The following is a 19,272-nucleotide window of genomic DNA, read 5'->3' as shown; positions in this document are numbered from 1 at the left end:
CGGTATCATAGGGACAGTCAGCCCACTGCCAGGGTGTAGGATTCTTAAAAGAGAACTCCAGGCAGAGGAAGATGCCCAGCCCAAGTGGATGAAGTGTGGAGGGCAGGCTTTCCGGCATCAGCAGGAAAGCAGGGGTACAAGCCAGACGGCCGGTCCCCTGACCCAGTGCCTGGCACCCAGCAGGGGCTCTGTGCAGACTGTTGAATGCATGAGTGATCCCCAGTCAACGCCCAGATCCTCCTCTTCTAAATGACTCTTGACTCTGTTCCCACTACCCTAGTGATCATTACTCTTCCTGTGTCTCCCCCTAACCGTCCCCACTCCTCCAATCTATTCTCTTCCCAGCAGCCAGTGTGATCTTCCAGAAACAAAAATCTGATTGTGTGTCCCCCCCCCCCCCAGTGTTAAGCCCATCAGTGGTTTCTGTGGCCTAAAGATAAAGTCCAGGGCTAACATGAGCTCAGGTTACTCTCCAGACTCAGCCTCCTCTTTATGAACCGACCCCCATCCACCCCAGATGTACTCTCTGCCTGAGCCTGTGGCGCTCACACTACACCATGGAAATGTTGCTCTCAGTTTGTTGACTGAGTCATATTTTTTTCTCCTGGGCCCTTTGCACATGCTGCTCTGCCCATGGGGAGGGTCCTCTGCCTCCCCTCACTAACCCACCTTACCTCTGCCAACCTAAACAGCTCTTATGCATTCTTTATATCTTAACTTGGATGCCACTTACCTGAGACCCTCCCAGATGGAGTTAGGTCTCTGCTCTGGCCTCCTGCACCAATTCCCTCTGTTGGAATTTCCAGTTTAGGGTCTGTCTTCCTCCACTAGGATATCAGCCCTGTGAGGGAGGGATCTTTGAGTGTTTCATCCACTGGCGGATCCCAGTGCCCAGCACAGCACCAAGTATATATTAAGTGGCCAATTTAAATACTTTAAAAATAATGATTGGTGAGAACATTCAGCCTGGCTCCTTGCAGGCAACAGCCAGCTGCTCTTCACTGAGGAGATGCTACATTTCAGAAAGTTGGCATTCATTACACTGGCCTTCACAAAGCTGAGAAGGAAGTTACCCTAGCACCCCTTTTTACAGAGGAGGGGGCTGAGGAGGCGGGGGAGCGGTAAGTAACTTGCTTAAGATCACACCACCTGGAAGTGGCAGTTTTCATTGGCCCCACGGCTGTGATGTTTCCAGTCTACCAGGTGGCCTAGAGCCGTGGTTCTCAGCGCAGAATCTCCTGGAGGGCTTGCAAACACTCAGATCGCTAGGCTCCACCGCGGAGTTGCTGGTCCAGTAGGTTTGGAGTGGGGTCTGTGCTTCTGTGTTTCTACAAGTTCCCAGCTGATTCTGCTCCTGCTGGCCTGGAGAGCACAGTTTGAGAATCACTGGCCTAGTCATCAGAAAACTCCTGGGTTTGCTTTGTGGCTACTCCACTCTCCAACCACACTGACCTTGCACCAGGATTGCAGGATGCAGCCCAAAACTGCCTGCTGGGAGGCTCTGATGCCCTCCCTCCCCGACCTGGCCTTGGTTGTGTTGTGCCTGGCTGCTCTCTGGGGGGACAGGCTGCCATTAGTGACAAGGACCTGAGTGCCTGCCCCTCCCCCTCGGAACACAACATTTCTGTTTGTCATCCTTCAGTCCTGACCGGTGATCTCCCCATTCACCAAAGCAACGCGCCCCTGACCCTGACCTCACGTCTTCAACAACTTCCATGCTGACTGATGTGTTCTAGGCTTGCTGCTGCTGCTGCTCCCCGAGCAGCTTAACAGCCCTGGAAGTTACAGTCTCGTCTGTGTCACGGTGCCGGCAGCACGTATCAATTTCCTCAAGTGTCACCAAGAGTGAAAGGAGTGTGTGACACAGCTAAGTGTTCCCTCTGCCCAGGCCATTACAGCTGGCGCGGGGCCTGAGGAGGCAGGGTCTGGAGGGCCATGTGGCCGCCTGTGGGCAGGTCAACATAGAAGCGGGTGCCCCAGCCCACCTCCTGCCGTGGTCCCACGAATGCTGTGTGGGCCCGGCAGTGTCTACAACTCTCGCAGCTCCCCTAGGCAAGCACAGGGTCCTGTTCCCTCTGAGGCTTGGGACACTCTTTTCCCTTTGCCTAATCCTCCCATTTCTGCATCAGTTTGTACCCGTCTTTCAAGGCCTGTGTGTGTGCCACCATCTCCAGGCAGCCTTCCTGGCTCCCCTTAACTCTCTCCTTCCTCTAAAGACCTCTGGCACAGGGCATCTCCAGCTCTGGTGTGGGACTTTCCTTGGTAAGCAGCCCACTCTGACCTGCCCTGTTGATCTCAGCTTCTTGGGGTTGGAGGTGGCCAGCCATACTTTCATGTTCTCCCTCAGATCTAAAAATGTCGTGACTGAGATTTTCTTTGATTACTCGAGTCCTGTATGGACAATTCAAAACATTGGGAAACTGTGGAAAATCACCAAATCATCATCAGCGGTCATACCACCACTCCCAGTTTCTGTTTTAGTGTTTATGGTTTATATGTGTGTGTGCATGTTGTTGTATATGTACGTATGTGTGTATGTATATACGTGCGTGTGTGTGTTATCAAGTTCATGCTCTATGTATAGTTTAACATCTACTTTAAAAATACTTTTCCAGGACATAATATTGATGACTCTGTAGTATCACATTACATGTAATTTATTTAGTGAATACCCTATTTTTTAAATTAAAGTACAATCAGTCACAATGTGTCAGTTTCTGGTGCACAGCACAATGACCCAGTCATGCATATACATACATATATTCGTTTTCATTTTCTTTTTCATTAAAGGTTATTACAAGATATTGAACATAGTTCCCTGTGCTATACAGAAGAAACTTTTTTTAAAATCTATTTTTATGTATAGTGGCTTACATTTGTAAATCTCAAACTCCCAAATTTATCCCTTCCTTCCCCTTTCCCCCGTAACCATAAGATTGTTTACTATATCTGTGAGTCTGGTTTCTGTTTTATAGATGTGTTCATAGTGTTCTTTTTTTCCTTTTTCTTTTTTTAGATTCCACATATGAGTGATATCATGGTATTTTTCTTTCTTTTTCTGGCTTACTTCACTTAGAATGATGATCTCTAGTTCCATCCATGTTGCTGCAAATGGCATTATTTTATTCTTTTTTATGGCTGAGTAGTATTCCATCATATAAAGTGAATACCCTATTATTTGACTTTTAAGTTCTTTTTTCTTTCTTCCTTTCTTTCTTCCACATTGTAGATAACAATGGAGTAAACATCCATTGACGTAAATCTTTTTCCACCTCTGCTTGCTCTTGCTTTAGAATTATTTTTAGATGTAGAATTATTGAATCAAAGCACTGGACATCTTGAAGGTCTTAATACAGAAAAGCTTTAAGCATCCGCACTGTGTATGAAAGTGCCTGTCCCCTCTTACCCTGTAATACTAAGATCATATTATTATTTTTTGTTGTTATTCTTTTTTCAATCACAGCTTTAATCTTAGGGTCTTATCACAGCAGGCCTTCAGTGACCATTCAGTTCAACCAGCCACAGGATGTGTAAGCTTAATGTGTAAGGCCTGTGCTCAGTGCCAGGGAGAGGAAGAGGCAAAACTTACAAGACCTAGCATCAGCCTTCAGAGAACTTTCAAACTAGCACAGTGATTGGACAGAATCCTGCCTGCCTGCCTGCCTGCCTGCCTGCCTGCCTGCCTGCGAACCACTTCTCTGCTACTGGTTTTTCTCAACATACTGCCATGTCTATATGGGGAAGTGGGAGTTTCACAAGGCTCTGGGTCCCACTGGGATGTCCTGGGGTTCTTCACGGAGACCCATTTCAGGGAAATACAAAGACAGCTGATGAGCATAGATGGAGAATCCCAGAACACCTCTTTCCCGGGAGCTTCATACCTGGAGTTCCAGAGTCAAGAACCCCTGGGGTCAGCAACCCATTATGTGAAGATAAGGGAGACATTGGGCCACAGGCTCAATGAGAGACCACAGACCTATGGGGAGAGCCCCGCAGAGCTCTGCGCAGTGCCCCGCAGGAAGCTCTCGTCTCCCCTCCCCACCCCCTGCCCACCATGCCCATCCCAGGGGTCACAGCAGCTGTCCAGAGTGGCTGGCTCTTTGCCTGTCTTCCAGACCGAGAGCGAGAGCAGAGCCCAGAGTTGAAGGGATGAAGATGCGGTTGAGGAGCAGCGAGCTCAGGGCCATGAATGTCTTTCTTCCCGGCCAGGAGCATGCGCCTTGCCCCTCTCACTGTCGCCCTGAGGCAGGCGCACCTCCCGAGCCAGCTGCTGAGCTGCACCTGCCTTGAGAAAAAGGCACCCGGTTCTTAAGCAGGGAATGAATATTCATTGGCATGAACCTTTGCAAACTCATTTGGGGGAAAAAATGAGATCAGGAGAAGTAATCAGATTATTAAAAGAAGAAGCAAGGACAGAAGGCGGCGGTGGAGGGAAGCATCGCATTTAAAATGCAAGGAGAGATTTCCTTCCTGCAGAGGAGCTGTGACCCCCTGGACCATGCACTGGGAACAGTTAAGCTCTCCCACATTCCTGCTGCATAAAAATGTTGTTTTGTGAGGCCTCTGTGGACGGGGGAGGGGCAGAGGCGACGTGCACGCTCCGCGTACAAAAATATATATAAAGTAATGTTATGAGGTTTTCATTTTATCTCCCTTGGATATCAAGAAAAATTGTGAGCGCTCAAGAGTCTCTGGTGAGTGCTGAGTGACAGGTTAAAGGGCTCCAATAAAGATTAGATGGTCCACTATCTCCTGAGGAAATTGCATAAAAGTGGTTATTCCCTCTTGCTTCTATTAATTTCCTCTTCCTGGCTGCTTGGAAATGCTTCATAACCTGATGCTGCAGATGGGGCGAGAGGCGCTTTCCATTATCTCAATCACTGCACTGTTTATGAGACACTTAATCTGTTTCTTTATAAAGTAATAGTACTGTCGGTGATGGATTTAGTGTCACTGGAACGCTGCGTGCTGAGATGGGAGGGGAGGGGGTTCTCCAGAGCATTGTAGGCACTAGGTCATTTGTTACATCTCTGAGAAGTGGGGTGGGCATTTCCAGGTGACCTTCGGGCTATCAGCTAGAGGTCACGTGTACCAGTCCCTTTTCGCTTGAAGGGGGAGGGAAGTGCTGCGTGTTTTGCCTGGGGAATGGAAAATCCACATGTGCTCAGGGAGCTGGTCCTCATATCTTGTCTTTTCCTCTCTGCCAAAGAGAGGAGCAGGCGGGGAAAGAGGTGTGTGTGTAGGGGTGCCACCCCAAGCTCCATTTATCACCTGTCTGAACTGTGATCCCCTGCCATGGAGGGAAGTAAACTCCCTTTTCTTAAGGAAACAAAGCGGTCTGGGCTGCACTGGTATCAGCCACATATAGACTCACAGGTGTCCCACTGACAAAGGTCTCCTGGGAATACACAGCAAGGCGCCTTCGGCTCTGCCTTTCCCACCCACGTCCTGGAATAGTAATGCAACCTTCCCGGCTGCGATGGGGCAGGGCATGTCTCTGACCTCATTTCCCTTCCTACCTCTCCTGCTCTTTTACCTCTGCCTTGCTGGCTTTGTCTTTGCATCTCTTGAATCTCACCTCCTAATTGCCACAAAAATATATTTCTTCCAGTCCTCATCTCATAATGATGCACATCCTGCCTGACCAGTCCCCCCCCACCCCCAACAGCATTCCCTTTTCTGCCTCCCCCTCCAGGAAGGGCGCTTCCCAAAGTCTGTTCCCCACGCCTGTGCTCTGCTCTGTTCCTCTAGCGGGGCGCTAAGCTCACGGTAGATCTATAAACATTTGTTGAATGAGGGGTTCATGATTGTAGTGGTAGTGCTGACCATAATTTTGAATCAAGAGAAAGGCAACCCCTGAGTTCTGAAACGATATTAAAGCAAATAATTTGTTATCTGCCTCGAAATTGCTGGAAAGTGTAGCTATGTGCTAGATTAGGCTATCACAGTATTTAATTAGTATTTTTTGAGCCTTCCGGCAGGTGTGCAGTCTCCAAGCTGCCGGAGTCCCCAGCGTTCTCCACCGTGTTACTCTCAGCTGCTTTATATACTCAGGTGACTTACCTAGGCTGAAGCTATTACATTTGCTTCTCTTGGTCTAAATATTCTTTGTTAGAATCTACCCAGACACTCCATGTTTCACTTCTGATCACAGCTGCTTTTCCTCAAGGGGCAGCACAATTTTCTTATTTTTTACGTTAAATTTCTAGTAAAATAACAATATCATTAACTTCTATTTCTCATTAATGGTGTCTGATACAGGATGAGTTAAAAAGGCTTAATGGACTAGCCTGGCATTTACCATTATTTAAAGCAGTAATTCTATGAGAAAATATAGCCCAAGTGTGCTCGCAAGTTACAGTCTAAAAGTTCAACAAATGAACCTAGGAATACTACTTCTTGATAAATTAGGGAATGCCTAGATGTAGGTTTTATTAAAGTATTAACTTACTTAAATCTGAATATTAATGAGATTCATTCATTTTGTAATTATCAGTGAGATATACTTTACAGAAGTAATGATTCGCCCATTACACAAAACAGAAATAATCTGTGCAGAAACACGTTCTTCTATTTAGTTGCACTGATTTATTGGCCCACTTTGGGAATCTGAACTCACATTCTAACCCTGAATTCTAAAAGTTCCTGCAAAGAAAACTTGTTTTTCAAAAGGAACTGAGTAGAGGTAGAGAAGAATTAGCATTGTCTAACACTTACTGATGCTGGGTATATTTCTATATTTGATTTTGATAAATTCTAATGACCTGAGGGAGTTGTGAGAAATGTTACATTTCTTTTTTATGGATTCTTTATACAGATGAGCAAATTGAGGGTTACATAGCTTGCCAATGGTTATCCAGTTAGAACCAGCAGAGCCAGGAATCAGACTCAGGACTGTCCGATCACTGCCCAGGGCTCACTGTCACACCTGTTTCCAGGACCTTTTACCCCACCTTTCTCTTAACTCCTATCCTTTAAAGTCCAGCTTGGCCCCACTCTCCTCCATTTCCTGCCTTTGTGGCTGTCAGAGTCTGGAGACACCCAGTTCTGCCTTCCTCCATCAGAAATCTCAGACGAAGGCATTTTCTATATCCCTCTGCCACTTGTGGATACCAAGATGGTTGTTTATGCTGTTAACTCATTCAGTGTAAAGCAAGGAGGCTTTTAAGTGCTAGAAAGAAAGTGAAAACACCTTGTTTCTCTTGGGCTGATACATTAAGAAAATTACATGTGGCAGAGCTCCAGTGAATGCAGGAGAATCACCACGTTCCCCTCCCCCACCTTCCAAGGAAAGCACTTCTGCTGTGTTTGGGTAGCACAGGTCGGGGATGTCTCTGGGTTCTCCAGCTCCCGAACTGAATGCGGCGCAGCACTGCTGGGTAGTTTACAATGGGAAGGGCCAAGTGCTTCTCATGAGTGACAAGGGGGAGATAAGGAAAGAAGACAGGGAGAGAGGAAGAAAGCAATGGAGAGAATTCACTGAGAGGGCTTGGAACGCTAGATCAGCAAGCCAAATTCTAGGGTACTTTGGGTGTACCACTCAGGGCTTTCCTTCTGGTGTTTTATTGGTTGAGCCTTTAGTAAAGATTTGATTTTTTTAGTTTTATCTTTCTACTGAGACATTTCTCTTGAATGTGCTGAGGTGGCTAACAAGGGGCCCATTTTTACATGGATCACAACAGAAATCTTTAAGGACCTTACTGTAACATCTAAATGACATTTACCCCTGTGTGTTCCATGGAACATCCCAGAAGATGCTCTACAAAATAGAACTTCATGGTGAGAAAACATAGCATTCTATATCCCAGTTTTTGGAAATTTGGAAAAATTCTGTAATAAAAAAATGAGATTAACTTTTTAAATCCACATTTTCAAAATATCTGGCTGCAGACCCCTTTTGTTAGTAAGAGGTGTTAACACTCTGAAGAACGTGGACTCCATGGAACACTGTTGGGTTATGCCATTCCAGAACATTCCATCTAAGAAATGATTCCCATTAAAATGAGCTCCCACCTCAGGGCACTTCCAGAGTGACTGAAATCCTATACCTCACTTCAAATGACTGAAAGAGTGAGAAGACTGCAGCAGAGGAAACAGTTCTTTCTTGTCTTGGTGGCAAAGATGTGGATATTTGTCAAATAGTTTATATGCATATCATCGTGATGATTTCTCCCACTGCGTGATCCTGGGCAACTATTTTAACCTTTCCTTGTCCCAATTTCCTCATTAGCAAAATGGAACTAATAATAGCTACCCCATGGAGGAATGCCTGTAAAGCATTTAACAAGAGCATTAACAGATGGTGGCTACTGCTCAGTAGCAGTAAAGAATACGCTGCACTTTCCAGGAGGGAAGAGTGTATTTGGGAAGATGAGCTTTGTATAAGCAGAAACCTTTATAATGGCACTTCTGTTATGGCAATGATCACATTGTATTACAGTTGTATGACTACACTGGATCAAGAGCTCCTGGAGGGCAGGCTCTGTTCTCAAAATTCCCTGGGTCAGCTTCTCAGCAGGGTGCCAGTAAATGTTTGTTGAATGAATTAGTGAAGTATATAAGGAAGCCAAGCAAGTTGACCATATGATAACTTGTACCTGATCTCAAAGGAGGATGAACCAGAGCAGGTTTCTTGGAAAAGTCAGGAGCTGAGAGTGAGAAAGGGCCTCAGAGAAGCAGGGAAGGTAGGGGCAATTTTCTGAGAAATCAGCCAGGCGGAGACCAGGTGCCTGGAGTCGAGGGTCTCTGTAGACGAGGCACAGCAGAAGCTTGAGGGACGGCCTAGAGCCAGACTTTTTGGGGCATGGCTCTTCCCAGGCTGACCCCATGGGGAAATAAGAATAAAAGCCTCATATCTGAGGGCAGCTCCAGTGGACATCAGGCTGTACCAGGCGTTCCCAACTTTCCCCACTGTCAAGTACGTGATAGATGACATCAAGTACATGACACATTCCCTGGTGCACTGCCTGCCAAAGCCATCCTTTTTTGCCCCACCCCCTAAAGTATTTCAGAATGCAATTAAGGGAGAAGAATGTTGTTAAGCCAGTAACCTTGAAATCACTTTAATTTCTTCTTAAAGGATCACTCATGAATTTCAATCCTTTATCATCATTCATAACAAGTATTAACACAGCTCAGTGCCCCTTGTGTGTGTTGCATTTAAGAACCACGGGTCCAGTCCGTTGTCAACGAGGACCTCTTTCTGTCTGAGGACCAGGTGAGATTCTTTCACTGAGTGGCTCAGGGTAAAGCCCTGGCTGTTAACCAGGTGGAAGAGGGAGGGAATAACCATTTATAGAGCACTTACACCTCAGACACTGAGCTATAGATAGATTCATTTTGTCAATTAAATCTCTCAACACACCTGAAAGGGAAGAATCATTATTCATATTGTTCAAGAGAGGCTATTGGTACTGTGTTTCACTAAGGATTTTTGAAGACTTCGAAGTGTTAAGTAGAGGTTTCATTAATGTGAAATGCTCACTTTGTGCAAGGGGTTATTTCAGTGTCCTTTTAGAAGGGGCAGAATGTTTTATTTTCTAGTTCCAGGGAAGGGCCTCTGACTATCACTCTTTCATTAGTTCTAAGATGATCTGTTTGTATTCCAGCCTGCCCTGCAGGGATGTTCAAGGCCAGCCAGGAAGCTGAGGGCTGCTCGCACTGCCCCTCCAACAGCCGATCCCCTTCAGAGGCATCTCCCATCTGCACCTGCCGGACTGGCTACTACCGAGCGGATTTTGACCCCCCGGAAGTGGCATGTACTAGTAAGTGTCTAGTAAGGGTTCTGGGCTGGGGAGTTTGGTTTCCTGACAGTACAAGTGGTGGGCGAGGAGGACTTAAGACATCATCCTCCAGTTGCAGTAGTACAAAGCAGAGATGCAGGCTGTGGTGCTGAAACGGACAGCTCCCGTGCCTGGCTTGCATGCAGAACCCCCTCAAGATTATGTGCTTTCTTTGCTCCCTCCTTCCAGATGGGAGGGCCTTCCTCCTACCCAAGCGAGACAACTTCTGTCCACCTGATGGTTAAAAAATGCCAAATGGAGAGTTCTTTGTGTGCAAAGTCAAAATGCATTGGATATTGCAACAATTCTTAGCAACTATTCCAGTCACGTCCTTCAAGAAGCCCCCTTGGTCTTGACAGCTGAGAATATCCTCTCTTTTCATTGGACTTCCTGTATCTCTGTGACCAGGCTCCCCTCAGAACTCTCATGATTTTGTTAAATGTCCAATTATTCTGTACCTACTGTCTTGGTTACCAAATGAAGGTCCTGTGTGCTGGGTTCATAGATTCATCTCCCTGTGTCCCTTCTAGTGCCTAGCATGGTGCATCCATGCCTCTACTAATGACTAGACCAGAGTCGTGGCCAGTGTGTATCTCTGAGGCTAACATTCTAGGGGCTGGGGCTAGTGCATCGGCTCCACCTCTTTGCCACTCTCTGCTGCAGAGGGAAAAACAGTCATCCTGCCAAAAGTGCAACTCCACTCCCTAGAGAGGGGTGGGGGAGGGAGAGTTTCCTCCCCATCTTCTCCTTCGTAATTCATAATCGTGGGGAGACTGGAAGCACTACACTCTCTGCACAGCACTTTTGAGAACTTGCTCCTCCTCTCCTAAGTGTTGCAGCCTTGAAATAGGAATGCCTTTTCTTTTCAGTATTCCTGTTGCATTCAGAAGTCAGTGCTCCAGCTTAACTTCTAATTGTGATAGAAGTTTCTCCTGTGTTCCGTGCTGTTGTCTGAATCCCTGTGAGGGAGGATCTTCCCTTCACTTCCTCTCACCAAACTCCTTCTGCCCAACCCCCACAAAGAAGGACACAGAGGAAACATTTCATACCTCCTTCCAGTTTGATGGACAGAAAAAAAAATGACTGAACTCTTGAGTAGAAAAATTTCTTAATTCTGGCCTTGCAGTATATATCACCTTTGCTGGATAAAAAAAGAATGACAGTGTCTTCTAGATCCAGGTCCTAAGGTCAATCAATGCTTATAGATTGGAACTGAGGAAAAGCTTACCCTCTTGTAAACTGATTTTCTCCCAGACCTCCCTCTCGGGTAGGTAGGTATGAACAGAAGTGATTCCATTTCTGCTGACTAGAGTCCCCGGCTTTTGGTTGTGGTATCCTCTCTTACTGATTTCTGAGGTTTCCCTGTGCATCCCTGTGAGCCTAAGAAGCATTCTTTAATGTACTTCTTACTGTCTGCATGTCCAGACCGAGGACCAGTCTCTGTGTTGCCAAAGCCCACGCTCTCACAGCTTCCCTCCTGAAAACTTTCCCTTCCACTTCTGCTTATGGATCCCCTCTCACTGGCCAGGCTCTTTGCAGAGCAATGCATGCAAAAAGAAGTCTAGGCTCCCAGCTTCCCACCTCAGCAGACACACCCTGTAAATCGATCCAGCCCCTGGATAAGGTCACCTAGAGAGGTCAGCCAGTGGCCAGCAGCTCAGAATGCTGACGTGGAGCTCCTTGCTAAATAGCACCTCTCCCACCTACCTGTCACCTGATGCCTCCTGTCTCCCTCTCTGCCACCTGACCTGATGCACTTGAACCAACAGACCCGACTCCTGGCATAAATAAGAACATCTCAGAGCCTTCACTCTGCACCTTGTAGATACTCACGCCGCTTTGCCTACCCATATCCTGAGTCCATGTCATTAAAGTCAGACCCCACCCCCACCCCAGGCTTTTCTCTCCAATCCTGGTCCAGCCAGCGATGAGTTAGTCACAGCTTCCCAACCTCTATGTCCCTGCTACCACCTCCCCACCTCACCCAGAGTGCGGGTGAGGGCTGGACGTACCCGTGAGTGTCACCACACCCTGCACACAGCGCTGTGCTCTTTCACCCCTGAAAGAAGAGCGCTAGGGTCAGACTGGAAATCCCTGAATCAGAGCCACCCTTGTCTGTGGAGGTCGGGCCAGGAGCAGCTCAGGGACGCATTGTCCAGCTCCCAGCCCCGGCCTGCAGGGGCAAGCACTTGGTGAGAGGACCCACAAGTCGGGCTGGGCAGCAGCACAATGCTAGGCAAAACATGTGTAAATAAACCTATTATTTTATTGAGTCTCATTATGTATTTGATTTATATGTGCCAGGGAAGTACTGTATGAAAAAGTCAATTTGTTGGCTTTTATAATCTCATTAGGGTTTCCTTTTAAAGCATTCTAATTGGAGGTGCCATCTGTTCTCTTAAAAAGGCACCGCACATCACCACAGTAATAATTTTTCAGATACAAGGAGCATATCTGGATATGTTGAGGCCAAGCACAGCCCTGCACCGCGGCCTGGGGGCCCGGCTGGTTCTGCTGGTGGAGCAAGGTGTCCAGCATGGCCTGGCCAGCTGCCAGGGGTGGTCAGGGAGGGGAGGGTGCAGGTGCTTGTTCACCTTGCAAGTGCAGCCCTCTGTCCAGCCAAGCAGGAGACGGTGACGGCCTGGAGGGGCATGGGGAGGACCCAGCGAAAGGGGAGCTCTGCCCTTCTTTTGCTTTGTTCTGTTCTTTTTTGTGGGGGGACCTCATGCATGCTAAGCATGTGCTCTATCACTCAGCTATACCTTCCCCTCCTCTTCCTTCTAATATGTACAGGACGGTGGACATCTGAAGTGTCTAGGTCCAGTGGGAGTCAGGGAAAGGGGGCACAGTTTTGGAAGCACACAGGAGCCCAGGCCTCAAAGTCTACAAGGGCCTCAGGTGTGGCCTGTTGCCACCGTCTTTACATAAGGTTGTATCAATAGGCATTCACTGACAATATTGAAAATTTTATAAAGAATCGTACAATATAAAATGCACTTTTTTCCAAAGCGGAAATATCTATAGTGTGCTAAAATTTAACATTTTTTAATGATTCCTGTTAATCTCATGAAACAGCACATATATATTCATTGTATTTTTTATAGTGTTAAATGTGTTAATTTATTCTAAGATAATCTAAACGTTTAGAATGCATGATAACTTTTGAAGCCCTGTGTGGGCATTTCTTCATTTTTTTCTTAATCTCCTGGGAGAGCCTGGGATCTCCTGGACCTCTGAGAGGCCGTGGCAACCCTGTGTGTCCAGCCTTATTCTTGATTTAACAGGAACTGGGGTGCATCCCAAGGCTGCTTCAAAGGGCCTGGGGTGGGCTCCAAGTGAACTCAGAGAACGGGGGCATAGGGAGCTCTGTGTCTAAGTCTGTGATGATGTTCCTGCTGCTGGTCTGGGGACACTCAGCTTTTTCCTTTTCCTTCATCCTCCTCATACCTCTGCCAGGCTTGGGGTCCTCGATCTGCTGCATCAGTGCCTGGCTGACTGCCCCCTTGTCCGTGGCCCTGTATGCTCATGTTGAGGAAGAGGCCTTGTCCCCCGACAGACTTGGGAGGGAAGGAGGGGAGGGAAGACTGAGAAGGCTGATGTGAGGCTTTAGGATGCATACTGCCATGTGTCAGGGCTGCCCTCAGAGAAAGAGGGACAGCTAAGCCATGGATGGAATGAGGTGGGAGCTTGGAGGATTGCTAGAGGCAGGTCATATAGGTGGGCCTGGCCCTCCCTGCTAACCTAACCCTCTGAAAGAAGCCAGGCTACATGGAGTGGACAGTAGGGGCCACCTTTAATGAGGAGGAGTTACCAAAGGGCCACTTACAGCAGAGGGGAGGGGGAGAGGTCAAGGGGATAGTGCAGCTCCACCAGCCCGGAGGGGTTGAGAAGTTTGTGGGCTGAGGAGCCGACTCTCAACTTGAAGTTTACTGAGCTTCAGATGAGGAAGCTGCCACCTTCCTTCTCCCTCCCTGGGGCCCCCCGGGGAGTTCTGGCATCCCCAGACTGCTCCAACCTTGAGTGGGTCCTGGGAATGCTTACTGAATTATCAGTCTTCGTGAAGCACTGGAAAGGTGGGCTTGGCACGGCCCATACGAATATTTGAATCTTGACTCTGTCTGGTACCTTCTCTGTGACCTTGAGCTAATTTCTTAACTTTCTTACACTCTGTCCTTTTCTTCTCACAACCTCATAATAATGTGTGCCTTTCTGGGTTGTTATGAGGATTAAGCAAAACAGTATGATGGAGTCTTTGGCAGAGCGCCTGGTTCATAGTAAACTCTCAATCAATGTTAGAACTTGCTGTGGTTACATCCCTGGAAAGTGTGAAGATTGCAGCGGATATGGAGGCTTCCAGCACGATAGGAGATCTAAAAATAAAAGTGACATCCTCAGGGGGCGGAGTACAGGTTTCACGCCGGCCCTGAGAGTCACAGCAGAATCCACCGTGTGGCTCAGATCATAGTCACCAGTCACCTCGGCCTGGAGATCCCAAAGAAAACAAGTGAGAAGGTGGTGGCCACCATGAGCAGACATGCTGTGGGAGAAAGAGGGAGGTGCCGGTGGAGCATCTGAGACCTCCGGATGTTGCCACGCCCTCTCCTCTGGGACCGAAGCTGGACAGGAGTGGCGAGATGGACTTTCAGTCCTCAGGGAGCAAGGGCTCAGTGACTCCTCAGGGTCAGACAAGCATGTTTCACAGGAGGATCTGATGGCTCTGGAGGTGTGCTGGGCGGGACCAGGTAGAGAGAGGCAGGAGCCAGGAACGCGCGGGAGGAAGTGCCTGGCAACGTGAAACCAAGCACCGAAATGGATGTCTTTCAGTTTTAAATAATTTCTATTTATGGGGAGACGAAATGGGAAGGAGGAATTTATGAAGCAAGTGAAAATAGATAATTATGCCTTATAAAATTGCTGTCTGCCAAAAACCATGCGGAAGGATTGGTGTAAAAATAATTATCTTGTTACATTTCTGACCACAGAAACCTTTTTTTTCTATCACTCACGTGGGACAAACTTTGATGGATCACAGAGACAAGCTAGTGCTTGTCCTGGTTCTTTATTTCTTCTCTAGATGCAATGGGTTTCCCTCTGATCATGGAAGTGGAATGAAGAAGGGGCTTTAGAGCTCACTGTCTTATCCCTGGACCTGCCTGCTGTCCCCTCCCACCAGAGGCACAATGTCTGCTAGCCCTCTGGGATTGCCCAGTGACTATCCCTGACCTCCCTCCTGACTCCCACAGAGAGGCCAGGAACCTGAGGGACAAGGCAGGGGCTTTGGGTGTAGAGCCTGAAGGCATGTGACCTGGGGCAGGTGACAGCCTCTGTGAACAGGGGCTTCTAGTGGGCAGATCTGGGCATGATGGAACCCAAATTAGGAGGTTGTGAGAATTAAATGACAGGATGTCAGCGAAGCCCCAAGATAAACACTCAGGTCTGTCTGCCTCCAAGGGCACAACCTCACACACAGTGAGAGCTAGAATTTGGCAGCCTTCAGGAGGACGCTGTCACTGGTTGTGGTGGTGACGGTGGTTTGCTGTCACTCTCATTCTTGAATCTGCCTCCTACAGAGAAGGATAAGAATCCATTCTTCCCTCTCCCATCTCTGCGTAATCCTATGTCTCTTTTTTAAGCTCATGTTTCATCCTTTAAGGGGCTGGCAGCTGTCCCTCTCTTTCATCCCAATCATCCCGGTGCAGCAGGGTGGTCCTTATGATGCCAGGAACTTGCTTCTTGGATGGCCCGCCCAGAAGTGTGACATTGCTCAGAGCCCGGTCTTTCTAGGCAGGCTGGGTGGAAGGGAGAGCAGAGTACCAGGGCCAGAGGGTGGAATGAACCTTGGGATAAGAAAGGAGGAAGTCCTCTGCAGCCAGGTCTGATGGCCTTCGTGATGTTGTGAAAAGTCTGTAAGGACATCAGATAATACTCTCCTTCTACTATCTCGGGTCCTGCTGGCTCATGCTTGACAAGCTGGCCAGTGATGGCTTGTTTCCTTTATAGCAGTGGCTTTCACATGCAGTCCTTGGACAAGCAGCCTCAGTGCCCCCAGGGAACCTGTTAGAAACACAGATTCTCAGCCCCTCCCTAGACCTCCTGAATGAGAGGCTCTGGGGATGGAGAGTGGGGCAGGAGAAGAGGCAGAGACCTGAGTTTTAACAAGACCTCCAAGTGATTCCGAAGCTCGCCAAAGTTTGAGAACATTGCTTTAGAATTGGGTCGTGTTTCTCTGTCCTCTGCTTTGTGATTCCTGGGGAGAAAGGACATTGAGTGAATACCTACAGACTGAAACCACAGGCCCTACTCCTCCCCATCCATGTCCCATGTACCAGGTGGGGAGAGTGAGACAGAGACAGAGAGACAGAGAGGGACTGAATACCTGCCTGAGGAAGAGGAGCGGTTGGGTGTGATATGAGGGCGAATATGTGAGTGTGTGCCTGTGTTTGCCTGTTTCCAGCATCTCACTAGCTCTCAGAACCACCCTCACGTGCTCTTGCTCTGTTTTCATCACATTCTCACTCTTGGGTGGTTGGAGCCGTGTGGGGACCTCCAAAGTCCAACATCAGCTGGGGCTGGGCGCAGTGATAGGGGAGAGAGTGGAAACCAGCGAGCACAACCTGGCCAGGTGGACTCAGGGAGGGCTGAGGGGGAAACAAAGGCAGAAGCAAAGTGACTGGTGGGGACCATTCACCTGAGCTCAGACGGGCAATCAGGTGGGCAGAGGGATGGGTCATTGGCCTCACTCCTCAGGTGGTCCTCCACCCCACCCAGCAGGAAATAGGTCCAGAGGAAGCCTCTGGGGACCACCACAGCAGGGAGGGGCCCCTCAGGCCAGTATGGCACGAAGGTCCCCCAGGGCGGCAAACATTCCACAGAGAACAGGAATCCTGTATTACTATTTGGGGACTGCTGACTCACTGGCCTACGTGCCTACACATTGGGGATGATTTTAAAGACTTTTCAAAAGTTAACCCTTTCAGAAGCATCAACCTCTTCATCTAGGAGTTGCAACCTATTAAAGATGAACTCAAGGTCAGCTTCACCCACTGCTGAGCAGGGCTTTAGTAAAAGAGCCACCAGGTGCCGCTTTCCATGCGTGAAGTTGCTGCTTGGTTTTACCCTGATATGTAATCCACACTGCACATAAAACATATCATTTGTGCTTTTGAGGGGGAGATAATCTGTGTTTTCCTTGACCTGAAATTCCATCAAAGGTCACAGATGAACAAGAGTCATAGGGTAAGCTGACTCTCGGAGTGCCTGGGTTTGGATCACATAAACACCTGGATGCAGAGTTGAAGGAGTGTGACGGCGAGCTGAAAGCTATTTATAACTGTCACTGCTGTTTCAAGAAGGGTCAGTGTGGCCTGTGTACACAGGCGTTCACACTTCTATAATCTACAATTTCTTTTCACAGTTGTTGGACCCACATGGGTGGAACCCTTAGGAGGCATTGTCTAGCTCTAAGTTTTAAGCTGATAGCCGGGCATGGGCGCTGACGTGTCTGTTTCAGCTTTTCATCTTAAGAGCGTTTCACCTTACGGGCATTTGGAGTCACAGATTATTAACACTCAGAGCAGCCTTGTCAGTCCTGCCACCCAAACTCCTCCCTGGGGTCAGCTCAGTCTCTCCAGTAACCCTGAGAGGTAGTCATTCCATTTTTATTTTTCTGAATATCTGTGATGGCAGATAGCTGATCTGTTTTGCAGAGCGGCTCCAGTCCGCTGCTAGACAGCCATCACTCATCACTGTCAGAGGAATTTTCTGGACCTTGGATTGGCCACTGCCTCCCAGCCCTCCTCACCGTTGGTCCACCATTGAGGACCAATGTTCTGCAGGCGGGAGCAGTGGTTCCAATGCTTAAGAACAACTTTCTCATCCTTTGTTAATCACCTGCTGTAGCCTAAACATCTGTTATGTTATCCTGAGCCCCGGTGTCCCGGCTTTCCCGAATCTCTCACAATTATCAGTACAACTCGTAAAATACAGCAGACAGGATGAAACATATGACGCTCACCCCCAAGCAGGGTCCAGTGGAAGCACGGTGGGTTTTCTCCTGTGTCTGGGATACGGTTGATTGTTCACGTTGGTTGCAGCCTCTCACACTGTGGGCTCCGACAAGACTTTTTGACCCCTAAACATTCAGAGTTTTTATTTGTCCTTCAGGAAATGCTGCCCACTTGGATTTCCTGTTTTCTGCCCTTAGACGTGTAACTTCAGTCATTTTGCCTTGTGGATCTAGACATATGCTCATTCAAGTATAGATCATGGTGAAAACTGATTTTAGAGTCTTTCAAATGACAAGTGTTAGCTAATTGTTCGGAGTGTGGGCTCTGGTGTCTGTGTGCTGCGGTCTGGATTCAAGAGCTGCTCTGACACTTGCCAGCTGTGTGATGTGGGGCAAGTGACAAGGCTTCTCTGTGTCTCCATTTTCTCGTTCATAAAGTAGATATAATATTAGCACTTGCTTCACTGTTCTATCAAGGGTATTGAAGGTAGTAAGACTATTTAGAACAGTGTTTGGCATATAGGAAGCTGTCCATGAAAGTAAGCTATTTTATTTTATTACTATTATTGGAGTTGCCCACCCTACTTTTATGCTGTTTTCAAAGCAGTTACAATCTGAGCATTGGAGTTACCATTTAGCTAACGTTTCTTCTTTTGGTCCACAAGTATCTATGTACTTTTTTCAGTTACCATTATTGAAATCCAGGTATGCTCTCTACATCCTTTTTCTCTAAAGGCTCATAAACTTTTAGACAAAGAAGCAGTGTCACTTGGCCTGATGTATACCGAGAGCCCCATGCTGATTTTTGGCACTGTTTCCTTGAGGCTCTCAAAGCACTGATTTAACTATGAAGTTTTAGAAGTAGGAGGAGTTGAGGTAAAATTTATTCATTTAATCTATTCTCTTCTCTATTTTGAAAATCAGAACAAAGCTGTCTACCCCATGGCTCTAGGATCCTCTGTTGTCATGCATGCACCTTGGTGGCCTTCAGGCAATGGCTCTGATGTCTAATTTGCAGACTCTGGTCCCAGGTGGGGCTGGTCTGGGATGGATGCGGGAACTTGATGGCAGCTGTAGCTCAGGGCTCTTAAATCTTCCCTGCTCCAATTCTCCTCCTCAAAGGAGAAGACAGTCAGGGGCGAACGGCTCTGCCTCCTCTGTCCTCTGCCAGCGTCTTACCTCATCCCCAGGAAAGAAGTTGCATGCCCTGAATATTCTATTCAGATCTGTTCAGGTGTAGGGCTTTCTCTGTGCAGCTGTTGACAGGGTGATCTGATTTTTTTACCCCTTCTGTGCTCATATATGTAGGTGCCCAACAGGGGCAAGTCATCAGAGCTCTGCTGTTGGCATCAGGTAGACCAGCGTTGACTCTTGGCCCCACGCCTCCATTGCCTGGGTTACTTAACCTCTCTGAACCTCTGTTTCTTTTCTATAGAATGAGGATATTGTTTATTATTGTGCCAGTTGTGGTGATGTATGTCACTA

The 19,272-nt window shown here is 47.8% G+C and overlaps 1 protein-coding gene across 3 annotated transcripts in view; it reads left to right on the top strand.

Annotated features, from left to right (window-relative positions):
- EPHB1 (EPH receptor B1) overlaps nt 1-19,272 on the top strand; it is a 409,323-nt gene that overhangs the window by 261,304 nt on the left and 128,747 nt on the right. For all 3 annotated transcript variants that reach the window (XM_032488058.1, XM_032488067.1, XM_014557700.2), the window contains one exon: nt 9,609-9,764. In XM_032488058.1, coding sequence (XP_032343949.1) covers nt 9,609-9,764 — 156 coding nt within the window. The remainder of the gene's footprint in view (nt 1-9,608; nt 9,765-19,272) is intronic.

The sequence above is a fragment of the Camelus ferus genome, chromosome 1, assembly GCF_009834535.1.
Source record: "Camelus ferus isolate YT-003-E chromosome 1, BCGSAC_Cfer_1.0, whole genome shotgun sequence".
In the NCBI taxonomy this organism is placed as follows: domain Eukaryota; kingdom Metazoa; phylum Chordata; class Mammalia; order Artiodactyla; family Camelidae; genus Camelus; species Camelus ferus.
This window is presented reverse-complemented; position numbering and strand designations above follow the sequence as displayed.